General features: G+C 39.3%; 1 protein-coding gene across 5 annotated transcripts in view; it reads left to right on the forward strand.

Annotated features, from left to right (window-relative positions):
* Positions 1–5,811, forward strand: part of nlgn1 (neuroligin 1) — a 238,472-nt gene extending 232,661 nt beyond the window's left edge. For all 5 annotated transcript variants that reach the window (XM_084394571.1, XM_084394573.1, XM_084394575.1 and 2 more), the window contains 2 exons: positions 225–1,014; positions 1,720–5,811. In XM_084394571.1, coding sequence (XP_084250697.1) covers positions 225–1,014; positions 1,720–2,554 — 1,625 coding nt within the window. In that variant the 3' untranslated portion in view covers positions 2,555–5,811. The remainder of the gene's footprint in view (positions 1–224; positions 1,015–1,719) is intronic.
* The last annotated feature ends 14,306 nt before the right edge of the window (positions 5,812–20,117 follow it).

The following is a 20,117-nucleotide window of genomic DNA, read 5'->3' on the forward strand; positions in this document are numbered from 1 at the left end:
ATATATTTAATTATATATTATAATTTTGTTTTATTTAAAATTCTGAACTATTTCTTAACTATGTAAAATGTTATTAACATTTTTTTCATAATATAATTTGTAAAGATAAATGTTGTTTTAAATAAATATAAACAAGTGGTCATTAGTGGTCTCAGACGTTTGGTCCCTACTGTGGTATGCAGTGATTGTTCTCTTTGTGATTATGTTTTGTTTTTCCTGTACAGGTCTTTTCCAAAGGGCCATAGCCCAAAGTGGCACAGCCTTGTCCAGCTGGGCTGTAAGCTTTCAGCCGGCCAAGTATGCCCGCATGCTAGCCAAGAAGGTGGGGTGCAACCTCAAAGATACAGTGGATTTGGTAGAGTGCCTACAGAAAAAACACTACAAAGAACTATTAGAGCAGGACATCCAGCCTGCCCGCTACCACATCGCTTTTGGGCCCGTCATTGATGGTGATGTAATTCCCGATGACCCTCAGATCCTTATGGAGCAAGGGGAGTTCCTCAACTACGACATTATGCTTGGCGTCAACCAAGGCGAGGGGTTGAAGTTTGTGGAACCCATTGTGGACAATGAGAACGGTGTTCAAGCCAACGATTTTGACTATGCCGTGTCAAGTTTTGTGGATGATTTATATGGTTACCCTGAGGGGAAGGACATCCTTCGTGAGACCATTAAGTTTATGTACACTGACTGGTCTGACCGCCACAACGCGGAGACCAGAAGAAAGAGCCTGCTGGCACTCTTCACAGATCATCAGTGGGTGGCACCAGCTGTGGCCACGGCAGACCTCCACTCCAGCTTTGGCTCGCCTACTTATTTCTATGCCTTCTACCATCACTGCCAGACGGAGCAGGTCCCACCCTGGGCTGATGCGGCACATGGCGATGAGATCCCGTATGTTTTCGGGCTGCCCATGATTGGTCCAACTGAGCTCTTCCCCTGCAACTTCTCCAAAAATGATGTGATGCTTAGTGCAGTGGTAATGACCTACTGGACCAACTTTGCCAAGACTGGGTAAGTCTCTAGGCAACAGGGCATTATTTCTAATCAATTATCCTTGAGGCCAACAATATGGCTATTAATTAGGATTTAGAAGTGATTTTGAATGCAAGTGTGTTTTGTTGTAAGACCACCAACGCAAACATGTCATAATTCAGGAACTGAATTTGCTATTAAGGTACAATACCTTGTTGTTACCAGGAAACAGTGCTACATGGTTCCTAAGGTTTAATCATAGCTTAATTGTTTGCTAATGCATTCTCACTCACAAATACTTGTTAAGATTCCCAAGGTTATGCTACATTAAATTTATGCAACTGCTTTTTACGCAACAGCAATTTAGTTTGCTTCAATTTAGGTGTAATGCAGTGAATAAAGTAATGCTGATGATCACTTTAGTGTAGTTTAGTGTTTATATGACATTGCGGCCTAGACATATAATCATCTCATGGGAGGACAACAAATCAATTTGTGTGCAAATGTGTAATTTCTTCTCTCATATATATTCTCGTTAATTTTAAAAGCAGGTGCCGTTGTCAGGAAACCCTAATGAGCACTGAGAGAATATTAGGGGTCTCTAGGCACTCCCCTAAGACTTGACTGTAATGGTTTGTGTGATATTTGTCTTATGGAGTGAATTTCCATGTGCAATTCTGAAAGAGGAATTGTAGAAATTATCTTTTGTGTGGGGAGTACTGAAATCTTCCTTTTACCTTTCAGTGACCCCAACCAGCCAGTTCCACAGGACACCAAGTTCATCCACACCAAGCCCAATCGCTTTGAGGAGGTGGCCTGGATGCGTTACAACCAAAAGGACCAACTATACTTGCACATTGGCTTGAAGCCCCGTGTCAAGGAACATTACCGTGCCAATAAAGTCAACTTATGGCTGGAGCTGGTGCCTCATCTCCATAGCCTCAATGAGGTCACCCAGATCATTTCCACCACCACCAAGTTGCCTCCACCCGAGGTCACTCCACGTACACCAAAGAAGATCCCAGTTAACACCAAGAGGCCCTACCCTACGCCGTTTCCCACCGAAACACAGGACAGCCACAACCAGAACCAGAACCAACCTTTCCTAGTGGACCAGCGGGACTACTCGACCGAACTAAGCGTCACCATCGCCGTTGGTGCTTCGTTGCTCTTCCTCAACATTTTGGCTTTTGCCGCACTCTACTACAAGAAGGACAAGCGAAGGCATGAGGTCCACCGGCGTTGCAGCCCGCAGAGGACCACAGCCAATGAGCTACCCCATACGCAAGAAGAGGAGATCATGTCTCTACAAATGAAACACGCCGATTTGGAGCGGGAGTGCCGGGAGGCTATGCACCCGCACGAGGTGGTCCTGAGAACTGCCTGCCCGCCCGATTACACGCTTGCCATGCGCCGTTCACCGGACGACATCCCTCTCATGACCCCCAACACCATAACTATGATACCCAACAGCATGCCAGGCCTCACCTCCTTACACGCCTTCAACAATTACTCCAGTGGACAGAATAACACCCTGCCCCATCCACACCCTCATTCACACTCCACCACTAGAGTATAGCCACACACACACATTCTCACACACAAACACAAACATACACACACACATACACTCCCGCAGATGTGGAGTACGAGTGTGACAATGGACGCAGGTGATGGCACTGAGTTGAGGAATATCTTTACTCCAGGTGTTCGGAGGAACAGGAAATAACAATGCTTTTGTCCCTAGAGATCAAAACTATCATTTTATATTAAAGGCGTGAACAAAAAAGACAAAAAAAAACTTTCTGATGTAATGAAAAACAAACAGAGATGATTTTTTACCCTTATATTGTGACAAAACCAGGGCCATTTCCTGGAAACAACTGTCAGTCTGGGATTCTTTGAGGAATGGTTTGATTCGGTTACCCGGAGAGGAAACAACGGAAGCACAGAAGAGATGACGTGTGGGAGGGCCTTTGTAAACAAAAGGAAGCATATTGTTTTCCCGGGGCGCTGGATTGTAGATTACTCTCTTCAGAGCAGACGGGAGATGCTGCTTACCTAATTTAGGCATGCGTTCTCCTTCTGGTGGAGAATGTGGAATACTACGGGGAAAAAGGAGAGAATGAGAAATCCTCAAGAATATGCACAATAGAGACATTCACAGAATGTCTTTGAATTCTTTTTGTCAATTTATTTTTGGGGGAACAATTTTATTGTATAGGACCTATTTACATATCTAGATATGTACACAAAGCACCCATGCTCTTTAAGCCCTGGCTGGGGGCGCTGATACTGAGGAATCTGCCTCAAGAGCGTAGCGGGGAATTTATTGGCTTCCTGGCAGATACAGCTTCATCACACAAGTGCTGTCTATACTGAAACTGGTGGACTCAAAGGGAGGCTGGATATTTTTAGCACGACACGCATGACAATTTATCTGCTTGGTGGCTGTTCTGCTGATTAAGTCATTATTTAAAACAAAACAACAAAAAAAATCATTTTCTTCCCCGTTTGGATTTGTTTAAGGAAATACTGCTCTGATTGGCTCACGGGAGGAATTGGAATATGCTGACGGGGGCGGACATTGTGGGTTCTGGAGATGGTGACGGGAAGGGGTGGGGATACGCTAACTAGATTGCATTTGCAAATAGCTTGAGTGAACCTGGTTATAAGGACTAGTTTTGTACATGTGTGTTGGTAAAACTTTTTAATAGTGGTGAATCACTTGCTGTTTGAGCTCCCATGTGTGGGACATTAATGTACTTTTTGATTTGCTCATTGGTCTCAGTTATAACACACTGTTTTCATTTTTTTTAAGTTGCTAATAGTCAAACCACCCTACCTTAGAAAATTTCTTACTTGTAATGTTTGATTCTCATTTCTTTATTTTCGGTGCTTTATGAGGCAGTCCCCCATGCAGCTTTGAACAACCAGTGACCGACGCAGGGATTTATTCTGTACAACTTGGAGACTTGCGTTGGTATCCCCTCATCCAGAACTTTCTGTGAATCCCCTGAACGATCATCTTGAATGAATCCCTCACTGGAGACAGGAGGGCCCCTGATGAAAGAGTGTATTAGGGGGGCTTCTGATGTTACGAAGCCCTTGATCATACTGCTTAAAGCTAGCTATAGAAAGAAAGAAAAGAGAAAGACAAATGGAGAAACTTGCAAAGAAAGCAAAACTTTTGTCAGTTCTTACCCAGAGATAAGTGCTCAAAGTCATTAGCCTTTGTGCTAAAAGCCAGTTTCACCTGTAAATCTCTCAGTAATTGCTAGTTTTATCCATCCTTGATTATTTTACTTTTCTCAAAGCCTTGTTACGTAACATGCTATATGCTAATTATCAATGCCAATGAATCCCTGACTAAAGACAGGACACCTGATGAGAGAGTCTGTTACGGGGCCTTCTGATATTAAGAGGCCATTGAAGCTAGCTAGAGAAAGTGAATCAATAAACATTCATGATTCATTTTCTCAGAGCCTCGTTACATTACATACTACATGCTAAAATGGCCTGGGGTGCTAACCCATTGTTCCCTTTCTGTGGACAGTCACTTCAGTGTGACAGTTCCTGTGGTGACAGTTTAGATTTCTTGTGAATCCTTTTTACTCATGGTACACTTGATTGAACTCCAACATCAGTGAAAGGGAAACTCCTACACTTTTTTTTTTTTTTTTTTTTTTAGCATGTTGCGTATAAATATAGAAAAACAGAAATAGATTGGTGATTTGGTTCTCCCAGACCAGGTCCGCCTCTTTGCTTTTGTGCAAACTCTCTTGGTCACCTACTCCATGCTAATGCTGTGTCCTTACCAGATGCGACACAATAAAGTGACAAACGGTAAAAACTATACTTTTTGTGTGCTGTAAATCAGAGTTTATGTCCTTGACCATGACAGGACATTTTGACTTTTAAAATCCTGCTCTACATAGCTGAATATTAAAGATCAAATATGTTCTGATTGGCTGTGTTTGCTTTCAAACAACAAAATTACATGGAGATGGAAATGGAGTAATGACCAAACCGAATACATTAGACGTTTTTACTAGCAGCACAGCCTTTCACATATTAAGGTAATTAATTAATAGTTGGTGTGGAAAACATTGGGATAAAACACCTGGACCCTGGTGAATAGCTAGAGGCTATGAGGGATGAGGGACGAGGGAAGCTATGGAAGGGAACAAAATTGAAAGAATCGTGCTACTCCTCTCCTGATCAGCCAACTTGTGACACACTCTGTCGCCAACAACATGTTCCCATTCAGGACACAATCTCCTCTGGGCTTATCCTCTCTGTTCTGCCTTCACCTATGACAACCTTGTTCAGTACAAGCAGGCCAGAGAGAGCATCACTTTTCTGTATGCCAATCCCCATCTGCAGGTATGCATATGCAAAGTCAGCCTGCCCATGTGTACCCCTGCAAAGGAAGCTCCTTTGAACGATATTAAAATTTAATGAACCGTACACCGGTGGGGTGCGCGGAGGATTCATCTTGTGCATGCACATTTACCAAGGAGAGAGATGGGATTCATCTGTAATTGGGAAGATCCACTGCTCAGTATGTTTCTTCACACACATGCACATATGTTCATATACACACATGCCAGGACAAGCCTTGTAACTGAATGTAATGCAAGACTGAGGGCCATTTTCTTACAAACAGCAACCAAATTTCATTATGTGTTTATTTTCTACTGGCTGACCTTGAAAGAAGATCAAAATGGCTGTTGAGAACTACAGAGGGTTGTTGTGATGTAGATTATTTGTCATTTGTCTTTCTTTCTGGTTAAATAGGATTTAATCTTCTGGAGCACAATAAATGATTTTATCAAGCTCAACTTACATTGGTCTTTCTTTACCACTCGTTTGCCTAAATGGTTGTATCATGTCCAGACTTTTGCCAGTCAACACTCAGATATAACATCTTGGGTTAATTCACTAATGCTGAAAATGTGATTGCAGACATGAGCATTTGGTCAATGTGGTAGCTAACATACCTCCGTTACTCCAGGGGGCGGTAGTTACTTTCAAATGTTACAATCAAACCGTGTGTGGTGTTTGTTATTCAGGTAAATTGCTCTACAGATTTTTAATTCAACTAACTTGCTTTGTAATATACTCATAAAATAGTTGCTCCACACTGACAGTAGTGAAATCTGCAAAAGAGGACAGTAGTGAAATCTGTAAAAGAAGACAGTTATGCTAATACCATTACTGAAGCCTTTGGGTATAGCTAAGCATCTGTATTCAAATCAGCGACATTCATTTGCATGCACTGTCTGCTTTGTTTGAGCACTTGCATGCAAACCATGCAAACATAGTAAATAAAAAAGTGCTGGATGTAATTTATAGCTACTGTTTAATTCACCACCTTTGGGGCCACAGGCTTCCATAATCTTCCATACTTTACTAATAACATAAGTATTGCAAGGCAGATAAAGTTGAGTTTTAAGAATAAGGCCATATCAATAATAAGCCTAATTCACATAGAAAAGAGCAATGTTTGCACAGAACAGAATGACAATGACATTTTAAATACGGCGCATCACATTTATTGTTCCGCCTGGTTAAACTAGATTATGAGTGATAACTGATAAGTGAATAAGATACAGGTTGTTGCACTGAAATACCATGCATAAATGTGGCACGACTGTTTACTGTATTCGCCCCATGCAAACACAATCGTAGAAGACAGTCAACCACTAAAGAACTGTTACATTAGCCGCTTTCCGACCAAGTAGTTACAGGAACTTAGTTCTAGGAACTGTCCACTTCTAAACAGTTCTAAGAACTACTCTCCCCCAAACTCAGTTTTGCTGTTTGCGTTCGCACTGGCCAAGTGGCCATAGGAACTGGTAGGAGGGGTAAGGGAGTGACGCAAGCACGGTGACTTTTATTTTGACGGCGCGACGGACCTTTATTTTGGCGGCGCTGAGAATGCCAGAGCAAACAATCGTATTCTCTGTGTTTATTAGTTAGCGATCTGTCTAACAGTACTGTTTAATATGTTATTAGATACAACTGTTATAGAAAGTAGACAGTATATGAAAAAAAGGTTATTAGCCTATGCCGTGTGGTTGATGTCCAGTGTTGCTAGCTGGGCAGATAAATATATGTTTGGCTTGGTCCTCTCAAAGTTGCGTTGGATTTTCTCTTCAGAATAAAGGTTTAGAGACCCATCTATCACTGTTTTCCATGTTTGTATAGTTAGTTTATGGAGTAAATATATAGGCTATAATCTGTGTTTACATTCTAGCTGTTTTAAAAATGGCGGGTGCTGGTGCTCCGCGTGCGTTCGGCAAATCAGCGTACACTAACGTCACGGGTAGTTCCTATAGTGCTGGTTTAGACCCTACTCTGAAGTAGGACCTAAATTAGTTCCTCCAAATGGAGTTCCTAGAACTAAAATCGTTCCTAGTTCCTGCGGTGCGAACACGCCGACATCCGGGTACTTTAGCCAATAGTTCTAGGAACTGTGAAAAGGTTCCTCCGGTCGGAAAGCGGCTATTGGCACAGTTACCCTGTCTAGTGAATGTTGCCTAAAACTTACATACCGGTCAAAATTCGTATCCAGTTGTTCTGCATGAGCAAATCCTTTTACTTCAGAAATCTTGAATGTTTCAGTCTGTTTGACTATATCTCGGTTTACTAAGGAGGGAAATTCAGGACATTTCTTCATTTCCTTATTTCATGTTCAGATCTCTGGTGTAACGATAAGGTGTCTTTTTCTTGCAGGTGTGCATATTGCAGGTATGCATAAGTTTTAAAGTGTTTTTTTTGCATTTTAAAGCAAAATGATTCTGTGAATGATTATTCAGTACTGTAAGCTTTCATTTAGGTAACATGGGGTGTTTTTTCATTGTGTTAAAATGTTTCCAGTTTCATTCTAGTATTACATCTTTTACATAAACCTCTACTCTAAGGGTGCTTTCACACCTGCCTCATTTAGTTCGGTTGAATCGCACTAGAGTTCGCTGTCCCCGTTTGGTGTGGTTCGCTTGGGCAGGTGTGAATACAGCGATCACACTCGGGTGCGCACCAAAAGCTGACCAAACAAGCGTACCGGGACCTCCTTGGAGAGGTGGTTTTGGTACGCTTTCAAATGAACACTGGAGCCGTTCGTTTGTGGTGGGAACGTGACCTGACCTCGAACAGCCTAAAGAACTGCACATTTTTGGACTAAACCAGCTGCCGTAGTCATTCTCGAAATCTATAGTTTGCCTAAAGTGGTGTATACAAACTATGTAGTATATGATGACCAGGGATACTATCAGCTACAAAAGCGGCGTGCTGTCTGCTGGCTTTTCCTCCTCTCATTGTTTACTTCCTGGAGTTCTGTTGGAATTTTCCTTCACGTTAATTCTGACCAGACGAAGAGCAGTTTAGGAAATACGTTCAAAAGACACATTCTGGCCAACGAGTGATGTGGATGTTGTCACGTGACTGTATTTTGATTCGTTTCACCAACTCATCATCTGATTCGGACCAGAGCAATCAGTGTGGCGTGAAAAGGAACCAAAACGGCTGAAAAATGCTACAATGTATAATTGTTTGCCCTCGGTCCGGACCAAATTAACCGGACTACAGATGTGAAAGCACTCTAAAAGTGACCAACTTCAGAATTAAAAAGGTACACTCTTTCAGAACTCATAATAACTATTCAGAAGATACTGAGAGATGTTAGAAGCTGTTTATACAAACCTGGACACACAATGTTGAGCATCTACATGAATTTAATGAATTGAAAGAGATTTATAGCCTTGATTGTTGGAGTTTACAGAGAAATAGTTGGGGCTTTAGGGACATTTTGAATACAAGGTTGAATTGATTTGCCTTTCTTCTTTATTATTATGCAGCGTTGCATCAGCCCACCAATCAACTGATCTGAAATTTTCAAATACACTGATTAGAGACTCTTCCATAGGCATTTTTACATTCGTGAAATTCTCTGTGGTTAGAAGATATTAAATTCAAATTATTAACAGGCGATAGCCTTGAAAATTACTGACAACTCTGCGAATTTGAAGTACTATTGAGATAGGAACGAGTTCATCATGCCATAAATGACTTTAATTCAAAAAGTTTGTGGCGAAGGGCACTCACAGGACCTTTTAGAGTAATTTCAACCCTTGTTCGACAGCACTTTGCCATTTCCCATTATGATGTACTTTTCAAACATCAAACAGTTTACCTCTGATAACCACTTTAATTTCCTCGTTCTGTTTGATCAGCCGTTTCTCTTTAATTTTTACATTCTATTTTCATCTACGTCAGCTCCGTCCCTTCATCAGTATCAAAGAGGCTGAAAAGGGGCAGGTCATTCAGTGTTTGCACCCAAACTATGGAACTCTCTCCCCCGATCACTCTGTTGTGTTAATACTATTTCTGAAATTAAAGCTATGCTCAAAACTCACTTATTTTCTAAATGTTACCATTCTTAAGTTGTATTACATTTCGTTGTGTCTGATTGTATTCTGCTGTATGCTGCCCCATCTACATAATTCTCCTTTACTGTACTTTTCCTCTCATCTAGACCTATCTACTGTTGTTTTGTTTGTTATCATTGTCCATTGCCATTATTGTTGCTTGTTCATTGTAAAGCATCCTTCAGCCTTGGAAAGGCGCAATATAAATAAAACATATTATTATTATTATTATTATTCTCAAATTTTCTCTGTCTCCAAGTGTTTTATGACCTTTGATAATCACAGTGTATTTAAACAAGGTTGTCTGGACGGCTCTCTCCTGATTAACACATCTTCACATTGTTTTGTTAGGGTATAATTACAAATGTTCACAGCCGTGACACTGGAGGATGTCAAGTATTCAGACTGAAGAACTTCTTGTTAGCTTTTCTAAAATAATAACCAAAAAGCTTAACCCAAATATTTTCGCCTCACAAAAAAAGAAAAGAAAAAAAGCCCTGGTCAGCCCTTTGCATGTGCTTGGACCAGCACACGCATTTGTCATTCCGTTAATAATATTATCATGTTGTTTACTTGTCTATCCATCTATCCATTTTAATGAAATGTCACTCCAAACCAGGAAAGTCTGGTCATTTTGTTTCAGTGACTCTGATAGGACTCTTTTCATTTGGTTTGTAACTTGCTGTAAAACATAATTATTGTGATTATATGTCTGATATATATTCAGTTAAGTTAGATTAATTAAAAGGGACAAAACTGGAGCCTCTTTCATCCAAATGTCATGAGTTTGTAAAAAAAACTAAAAAACATTGTCTTTCATGTCCATGGTGGGTAGGCCACAAGTATGTACTAAACTAAAAGTATGTGCTTGTCACCTGTAATAATTAGTATGAGTGGTAAATTAAAGCACAGTGATGAATGCACACAATAGTATCTCTGGCTTTCGAGTGCCAACCGTGTGCTTCTGAATCATTCATAAGAGCCTCTGCTCATCTGCAGTTTGTTCAATTTAATTAGAATTTACATGTTCACTGTAATCTCCAGCAGAATTGCTTTGGATCCCAAGGTAAGGAAATTAAAGCAAAGAGCAAATTCAATATATTTTTTTTCTTGGTGAAGTACAGGTATTTCTTTTCATCTACAATTGCATAAGAACATAAGCATGACAGCTCTCAGTGATCAAAGAGAGCTCTTGAGGTGCATGATAATATGAGCATTGACGGTTATGACGTCTTATTTGCCAGAAAACCAAATACTGTTGGTGAGATGAAAGAAACGGCACAGTTGGCAAAATGTGCTTTGTTTGATCCAGCCTTCAAATTATTACAGGAAGTTCATAATACAGTGGTTAAAGGTTGAATTTAACATTGTTATAATATTCATTATAGTGTGAAAACACTGAGGTCAGAGTCAAAATGTTGCATTTATTGTACAGCACGTATACTTTAATATCTAGAAACAGCTTCACAGTATATAAAAAAAAAATAGTTGTTTAATGTTTCTCAATGTATTAAATATATTTTGTCAGGTTGCATTAAATATGCTTCAAGTGGTAATGTCTACTGTATATTAGTGGTTCTCAACCAGGGGACCGGGGCCCACTAGGGGGCCTCAGCAAACTTCCAAGGGGACCACAGGATGACTTAAAAGTATTTATAGTAAATTAAAAATATATATTAATATTATTATTATTATTATTATTTTTATTTATTTTTTTATAAATTAAGATGAAAAATTAGAGTTAATATGGTAAATGAATGCTCCTAATTCCTGTTAATAACACAAATTTACATGAGAACCAATAATCTGTATGGTCTTATGATTTTAAGTAAAACAAAATTATATATATATATATATATATATATATATATATATATGTATGTATGTATGCATGCATATATATATATATATATGTGTGTGTGTGTATGTATGTATGTATGTATGTATGTATGTATGCATATATATATATATATATATATATATCCCATTTTTGTTATTTCCTCATTTCCCATATTTGTTATTTTTACACACACACAAAGTCACAAGTTTTCCCTTGGTTTGGAACAGTACATTTTGTTCAAATGTTAGAATGTTAGAGTTACAAAAAGTTTGATATACAGTTTACTATTTTATTAATTAAAAAAACAATCACACTCTCCAGTGTGTTCCTGTTTCATACTATGACAAGATCCACCTGTCAAGACTTAAAACTACTCCCAAATGTGTCAAGCTGCAAAGGAATCTGACAGCAGCATATTATAATTATTAATTTAATAATTTACCCACTTTATAAAGGAACTGTGTTACATGGATGGAACCATAACTAATCAGCTCTATGTGTCTACCTCTGGCACTTCCTGTCTTCAATGCTGTAATTTGAGAGGATCAGGTGATTGGACAGCCCATCAGATATTCAGATAAAGGATGTCATCTTGTCACCCAGAGTTGGAGGCCTGCAGGGGTCTGTGTTGTCAGGTAAAATCCACCCTCAATCTCTTCCTCCCCTGCAGCAGATTATGTCTGTTCTGTGCTGCATTACATGATGGACTGCTTCCGTCAGGATGTGTTTCCAAATGGGAATGTCTCACTTTTCTTCTTCTTTTTTCATGCATTTTTCATTCTCTTTGTTGCTCAAAAATCGAAATATATTTTCCCATGAATTCATAGATAAGCTGTTATACATAATATATGTTTATGTTATACATATGTATAGGAATGATTGAATTATTAGAAAAATAATGCACACCCTTGACCGTTACACCTCGGCTGGGATTATTTTTCAATAATTCAATGGCCCAAAGTCAATTATTCAGCTTATACTACAGTTACCACACCTTAAAACATTCTTCAGATCACGTATTTCAAGACTTTTGTCAGATTTTTGTCCTTAAAATGCACTTGTGTGTAGGACTAATCTCATCTCAAGCCTGTTGCTAATTCCAAAATGTAATTTTAGAGCTAGTAACGTTTGAGTCGTTGTTAGCGGACTAAGCCTTTTTAGCGGACTAAAAAGGCACCTCTCACTGCAAAAAACGTGTTAGGTGTGATCGGGGTGATCACACCTAACACGTTTTTTGCAGAGAAAGGTGCCTTTTTTCAATTGGTTTCCTATGGCAGTGAGTGTTCTGTGCACTGTATGCGCCTACTGCGCCTCGGGTTTTTGCAGTTGAAAAAAAAAAGCAACTCCGAGCGGAAAAAGCGCCCGACGCCATCATGTTTTTTTTCCCACTGTCCAATCGAATGAATGGAGAGGCGGGCCTTCCGTTGTAGTGATGAAAGCTACAGTTGCTTTGAATGCCCGGAGAGTGCGATGATGGAGGATAAACTTGTGGAGCTCTCGCGGGTTACCAGGAGCTTAACGACTTCACAAACCGTAACTACCACAATGTTAACAGAAAGTAAATAATGTTCATAAAAGGCTGATTTGACGTTTACTTGACTGACAGGACAGCTGTTTCGGTGGTTGCCTAGCAACATAAAAAAAAATGCAGCGCACTGCTCGTTCTGTGTAATCGGGGCAGTGCTGTGTGCCTCCAAGGGGGTAATCCAGCAACCGGAAAGCATACCTTCTATGGGGGCCATTGGCTAACAAGCCATCACCTGCTGTTAGCATTCCATTGACTCCCATTCATTTTAGAGTCACTTTGACAGCAAATAACTTTACATCTGAGGCGTTTAAAGACTCCATTTGTCCATTGTTTATTTCTAAAGAAACACGGAAATGTATAAAAGGCTCCATTGCCTTGTATCTTACACTATGCCGTTTTTGTAAAAAATAGGCTAACGATTGCGTTATAACCACGCGACTCTCTGTTGCACAGTAGAGAAATTACCGTATAGACAGGAGGAGAAGCTCTCAGGCAATCTGGGGGACGTGGAGGCATAAAGTCCGATAAAGTCAAGGGAGAAGCTCATAGAGAGTCATGAAGTTGCTCCTGCTCCTAGCTCATGGACACCTCCTACTCACGCTCTCCATCTCTGCAAGTTTCGGAAGGGAATGATTCAGATTTCTCTTGGCACAGCTAATAGAAGACAGACAGGTTGCTCACGTCACATCTACGTCATCAAGCTCAGTTTGAGTCAGCGCAGTACGCTCAGCCATCAGGAAGTGAGTGCTTCTAACTGACTTCACTTGTCTCTGTTGAAGTCTATGGGGTCGCTGTGTCCATTTCTTATACTGTCTATGTGTGCCTCGCATTTTCGAACCTGAAAAACGCGTTAGGTGTGATCGGGGCTTAATGCAGTTATTATTAGAGGGAGAGATTAAGCGTATGTGAATTCTAATAATAGCGTTTCTAATAATAGCGAAACTGTAAGTTTATCTTCTCCAAGAACAACGTCGTTATTACCTCGCTAGTGAGAAATGTCATGTAGCTTTTAAGTTGTTAAACTATTTTATTGACAGGATCGTCAGAGCAGCGCTGATGACACGTTTCTGTGTGAGTGTGTGCCCATAGCGCGCGTTTGAGTGGGAGAGAGAGAGAAAGGGAGTATGTGCTTTCCGTACATAATAAAAACATAATTTTGATATGAAATAATTTGTCATTTTTATTCTATTGTTTACTATATTTATTTGCTTGGTCAGTGTCGTTGTGGGTTTTGGATTTGTAGTCTGTAAGGACCTTTGAAACAACTTGAATCATTTGGCGAAGTGTAATGGGACTGTAATGCGGTCAATTCCTGCCTGAAACTGCTTTAGCTGTGCGTTTCCCTGAAAATAACTGCACTGTAAAAATAATTAAAAATATTAAAAATAACACTGTAAACTAAAACCAATCATTTATTTATTTTTACATTTAAAGTTAAATTAAGCACCACAACATTATAATGTACAGTATCTTGAATCTGCAAAAGATTGCAGTACATTTAAAAATATTATTAAATTATTGGTAACACAATACAATAAGGTGCTGTTAGTTAACATTATATTTAATGCAATTACTAACATTAACTTACAATGAGCTATACATTTCTTATAGTATTTATTAATTTTTGTTAATGTTAATAAATAAAAATACAACTGTTCAGTATTAGTTTATTATTAGGTCCATTAAATAATACTAACAGATACAAACTTTTATTTTAATTGTGTATTCTAAAAAAAATGCTGGGTTGTTTAAAACCATGATTGGGTCAAATACGGACAAACCCGACCATTGGGTTTAAAAAAATAATTTTACAAAATGTAAACCAAAGGTTGGGTTTGTCCATATTTGACCTAAACATGGGTTGAAACAGCCCAGCATTGTGATTAATAAAAACTTTAGATGGAACCTTAATGTAAAGTTAGGTAACACTTTACAATAAGGTCTCATTTGTTAACATTAGTTAATGTATGAACTAACCATGAGCAATACATTTGTTACTGTATTTGTTAACATTAGTTAATATAACAGCTGTTCATTGTTTGTTCATGTTACTTCACAGTGCCTTAACTAATGTTAACAAATATAACTTTTGATTTTAATAATGTATTAGTAAATGTTGAAATTAACATTAACAAAGATGGATAAATTCTGCAGAAGTGCAGCTCATATAGTTGATGTCAACTAGTGTAGTTAACTAATGTTAACTAATGAAACCTTATTGTAAAGTGTTACCATGTTTTTAAAGATTTTGGATTTAAAAACTACTTTACTTAAGACACGCAGTGAAAATTTAGAGCTGAATATTTTTGCGGTCTTAAAGGAACACTCCACCGTTTTTTGAAATAGGGCTTATTCACCTTCTTTCCTACATTTAGATAGGTGGGCAAATGCATTTTTGTCTCAGTGCATGCATTGTTTTAGTTTGACAGGGTCGGCGCTAGCTTAGCTTAGCATAATGAATGGAATCCTTTGTTGCCAGCTAGCATGTCCTGAGTAAAAGTGATATATAAAAAAAAAAAAAAACCTAATTACTTCTTGTGGCCTGCGTATTCACAACGAGTACAAATAGCGATGCAGATTAACACTAGGCGATTTCCTAGGCAGATATTGACTTATATATTAAGGACTATATTAGGGGGAAGCACAGGCGAAGCACTGCTACTTGGGCGTGATATCTCTGCGCCCAAGTAGCAGTGCTTTGCCTGTGCTTCCCCCTAATATAGTCCCAAGTCAATATCTGCCTAGGAAATCGCCTAGTGTTAATCTGCATCGCTATTTGTACTTGTTGTGAATACGCAGGCCACAAGAAGTAATTAGGTGTTTTTTTTTTTTTTTTTTATCACTTTTACTCAGGACATGCTAGCTGGCAACAAAGGATTCCATTCATTATGCTAAGCTAAGCTAGCGCCGACCCTGTCAAACTAAAACAATGCATGCACTGAGACAAAAATGCATTTGCCCACCTATCTAAATGTAGGAAAGAAGGTGAATAAGCCCTATTTCAAAAAACGGTGGAGTGTTCCTTTAAACCAGAAAACCAAAAAATCATGTCTTAAACCAGACGCAAATTTTTGCTGCTCTTGGTAGATTTCGTTGGTCATTATGGAAATGATCCGAATGCGTCTGTGTTCTTTATTTTGAAGTAGATCACGAGCAGAACTTTCCACTCCGATCTGCACTTTTTTGGAATTGCGCTCTTATGATAATTTGTCCTATTTACTAAATCTGGCCCTTAGTGAGCATTGGATGATGGCAAAGATAACCTAAATGAAAAATTAGAAGGGAATTAGCATGAACAATTAAATATTCAATATCAACCAATATAATGAACTGAAACAAATCTCTAACATCACTGAGTCTGTTGCCCATTAGTTACAGGAAGATGTTGGATTGTGATGGATTGTGGATTCATTGCATTGGATTCTGGTATTGTGGCATTCATTCATAGGATACCAGAAGAAGAAGAAGAAGCTGCTCTCCAGATAATAAAAGACGTAATGGTCTATCCAGGTCAATGTGTCAGCCTGGAGACTCCACTAGAAGACTCATTGTTTTCCATTAAACAGGGTAACAAGACAAGACCCATTCCTCACTCTAAATTTAATCTCAGATGGCATCTGTTACAGCTCTTCCTTGGACCAGGAATGCTGAGGACATCCTATCTGCAATCTTTGTGAAAGACGTTTCAAGACCGAAGGCTGAAAGATCAGGTATCAGCGAGAGGATAAGAGATGATTTACACATGACTGGGGCAATACATTTATTGAGGTGAGCCTGTGCTTTCGGAAGAAGACGATATTTATTGCCAGCATATTGCACCAGCAAATTTCTTTGACAAAAGGTTGAGAAAAGTGAATGGTGCAATGGAGAACAGAAGCTTTGAATAGTGTACTAAATTAATTGATTTAAATGCAAAGGCCATAACTTTTGATTTGACAGTGTTTTAGACATATTACATAGTTAAAATGAAAATATTTGAATTGAAATACGGATGGACAGACAGATGAACAATACAAAGCAGAGGAAAATCTGCAAAGTTCCACAGTTGTTGAAATGGATGGACGGGACGGAACGAGACAGGATGAGAATGTTAGATAGATAGATAGACAGACAGACATACAGACAGATAAAAATCCACACACCTCTGTAATCTACCACTGGATCCACCTACCTGTTTGTCTTTGTTAATACCGTAATACCATTGAGCTGATCAGGGATTAGAGCGCATTCACCTGGGCTGGGCTGATGGGAAATGGGTATTTGAGGCTAAGCTGTGAACAAAACAGTGTGTTGCATCCTGCCCTGATGCTTGAACGTAAGCCTGCATGCTGATACTTCTGCAATTTCCTCCCCATAAAAAACAATGTTTTGTTCTTAACTTGACATGCCTGGACTTATTATAGGAAATATTTATATTAACAGAGACAGATGAAGGCCAAAGGCAATATGAGTGAATAAAAGCTTTATGGTGCAGTAAGATTTGGAAATTTGGAAAGGGACACACATTTATATATAACTTGCACAGAGCCAAGCTTTAATGAATGGTAAACACTTTAAAGCATTGGCTTCATTGTAAAATGGCTAATAGAGAACGGCATCTGTTCCATTTAATATAAAGGACATCATTCAAAAAGAAATGGAAAGAATGGAAAAGAAGACAAATTTGGTTTTAAAGACAGACTTGAATTGTTGTTCTTTAATATTTTGGGTTAAATTCAACTGAGTTTGTGTTGCAGTATACACTAAAGGTCAAGGTCACACAGAGAAGATGTCACAAGAGCTACTGTTAAGTTTTATTTATTTATTTTTTTTCTCTTAAAACAGTGGTGGTGATGATAATCCATTGCAAGAGGCTTTAATCTATAGTGAGAACACACGTGTGGCATTTGCACTTTGAGTCTAAGAGCCCCACCTCTTATGTACACAGCAGACTTATTCACAGGTGAGTGACGTCATGGGCTCGTTCTTAATTTTGTCAGTCAGTATTGTCCCTACTTAAATACCTAACATTCTTACCCCCTTAAAACAATTTTTTAAACACACCACCCACCCATTTCACTTATTTACTAGGGGTGGCACGGATCACAAAACCCACGGTTCGGTTCGTGTCACGGTTTTAGGGTCACGGTTTTCGGTTCTGTACGGTTCTTGTTGTTATTTTTTTTCTTTTAATCTTTAACACTCCAAAAATGTACTTCAGCATATGATATATAGCTTAATTATCTAATTATTAATTGATTTATTTCATAAATGGGGCGTGTTTGCAAAACGCAGCTTCTCATTTCCCATTTCGAAGTGATATAGTGAGTGAGCGGTCACCGTGAGGAAACTTTCAGTGGCCCTGGAGTCCATCCATCTGGAGAGCTACGTGGGCTGTGTCGGACAGTTCTTTGTCAATTTCTCCTCGTGTCTCGTCATCATAGGCGTAATTTGCGGGTGGGACATGTACCCCAGGGTCGATATTGTCCCCACCACTTTAGAAACATCTCGCGGCACGGATGTACCAATACAAATAAATAAAACATCTCCAGTTAACTAGCAAATTATTCGTTTCGTTCGCTTGTTAAATAAGAAGCAATCTAGCGCTGAAATTAGTTTTTTTAATCAAGTGATCAAAGATGCTGCGATCAGTGGCGCTGATACAGTGTTCTCTTGTGGCTCGCGCACACGCCGCAGTCTTCACTCGGACGCGCGCTTCAATCCGTTGAGGAGACTCTCTATTCGTTCCGGTGAAATCACAAAGCAAAATTCACACAAATCTGTCCCTGCTTGATATACAACCACTGATAAACATAATGAACCTATGACACGCTTGGCAAGAGTTCTGCCACTGGACCATTAAAGTAGGCTACATTTGTGAAACAGTTGACCTATGTATTTATTCACGTGAAAAAACAACATAGTGGAGTAGATCTCATTAAATGTCTAAGTAAACCCAGTGTACTATTTAAATCGATTGCTGGACATCATAATGTTATTCTACATACATCTGATTTTTGATTTAGCATTGTATTAGCACGGGCACGAGGCTACATTGCGCATGCGTCGAAGTCGAACCGTGCGACGCACACACTCACCGAACCGAGACAAGCGAACCGAACGGTTCGGATGTTTTTTCATGTACCGTGCCACCCCTATTATTTACACATCTCATTAAAACATTACATACACAAATTGTAATCATCATGTCTCATGTCCTGAGACATTCAATCTCAACTCATATCATTCCCTATGCTCATAACCCCTCTAAACTTTAAAATGTACAGGCATCCTAGATAAGGTATCTGCCATAACATTATCTCTACTAGCCACATGCTGTATGACTAAGCTGTATGACTGTATGACTAATAATAACGGAACACACATTGATGAGATGTCTGAAACTTAGCAAGGAAAATCAAGGGGTTATGATCTGTACACACCACCAGGTCTCCCAGTGCACTAGATGCATAAACTTGTGGCGAACAGACAAAACAGAGCCAAAGCCTCTTTCTCAGCGGTGGAAGAAGAAGAAGAAACCTTTATTTATCCCACAATGGGGAAATTCGATATGGGGAATACGATCTCTGAGGTTTTTTCAGCTTCTTGGAAAAATGGTCTATCAATCTATCAATACCAGACTCATGGCACGCTATTATGGCACATCCCAAGCACCTGCATTAACTCTCGATGAGTCTGTGGACTGGGGAGATCCAAAATGGCTCTTACTTTGGCTTGACTGTGTATCACCTTTCCCTGACCTACTTCATGTCCCAAATAAGTAACCTGGCCCTTTTCCATATCACATTTTGGTAGATTGATAACCAGTCAAGCTTCATGAAGTCTTTGAAACAGACATTGCAAATCCTCCAAGTGCTCCGACCATGAGGCACTATTTACTGTAGCCACATTTGAGAGGCCAGCAGTTATTGGAGTCATTAGTCATTGAAAGGTGGCAGGAGCATTTTTCATTCCAAAAGGGAGAACCTTAAAACAGTTTAGGGTGTCAGGTGTCACAAAGACGGAGACTTCTTTCACCCACTCTGATAAATGCACCTGCCAATACCCTTTTAACCTCGGCATTGCCAATCCGATCAATGTAGTCCTCTAGTCATGGTATAGGAAAAGCATCAGTTTTTGTGACCTGATTAACTTTCTTATAATCAATAATTCAAAACCCCATCACGCCAGTATATGCCTTCTGTTATATCTTTATTCTCTGCCTAAAAGACAGCATTTTCTCGCAACGAAGTTAACCCTGGGTCCTTCCTCTGAGCCTCAACAAGAGCATCTCTACTGAAATTATTGCAAATCACCTCACAAAATAAGTGGGAGAACAAGATATTACCCAGGCTTATGGAAC

Source organism: Rutilus rutilus, assembly GCF_951802725.1.
Source record: "Rutilus rutilus genome assembly, chromosome: 22".
Taxonomy (NCBI): Eukaryota; Metazoa; Chordata; class Actinopteri; order Cypriniformes; family Leuciscidae; genus Rutilus; species Rutilus rutilus.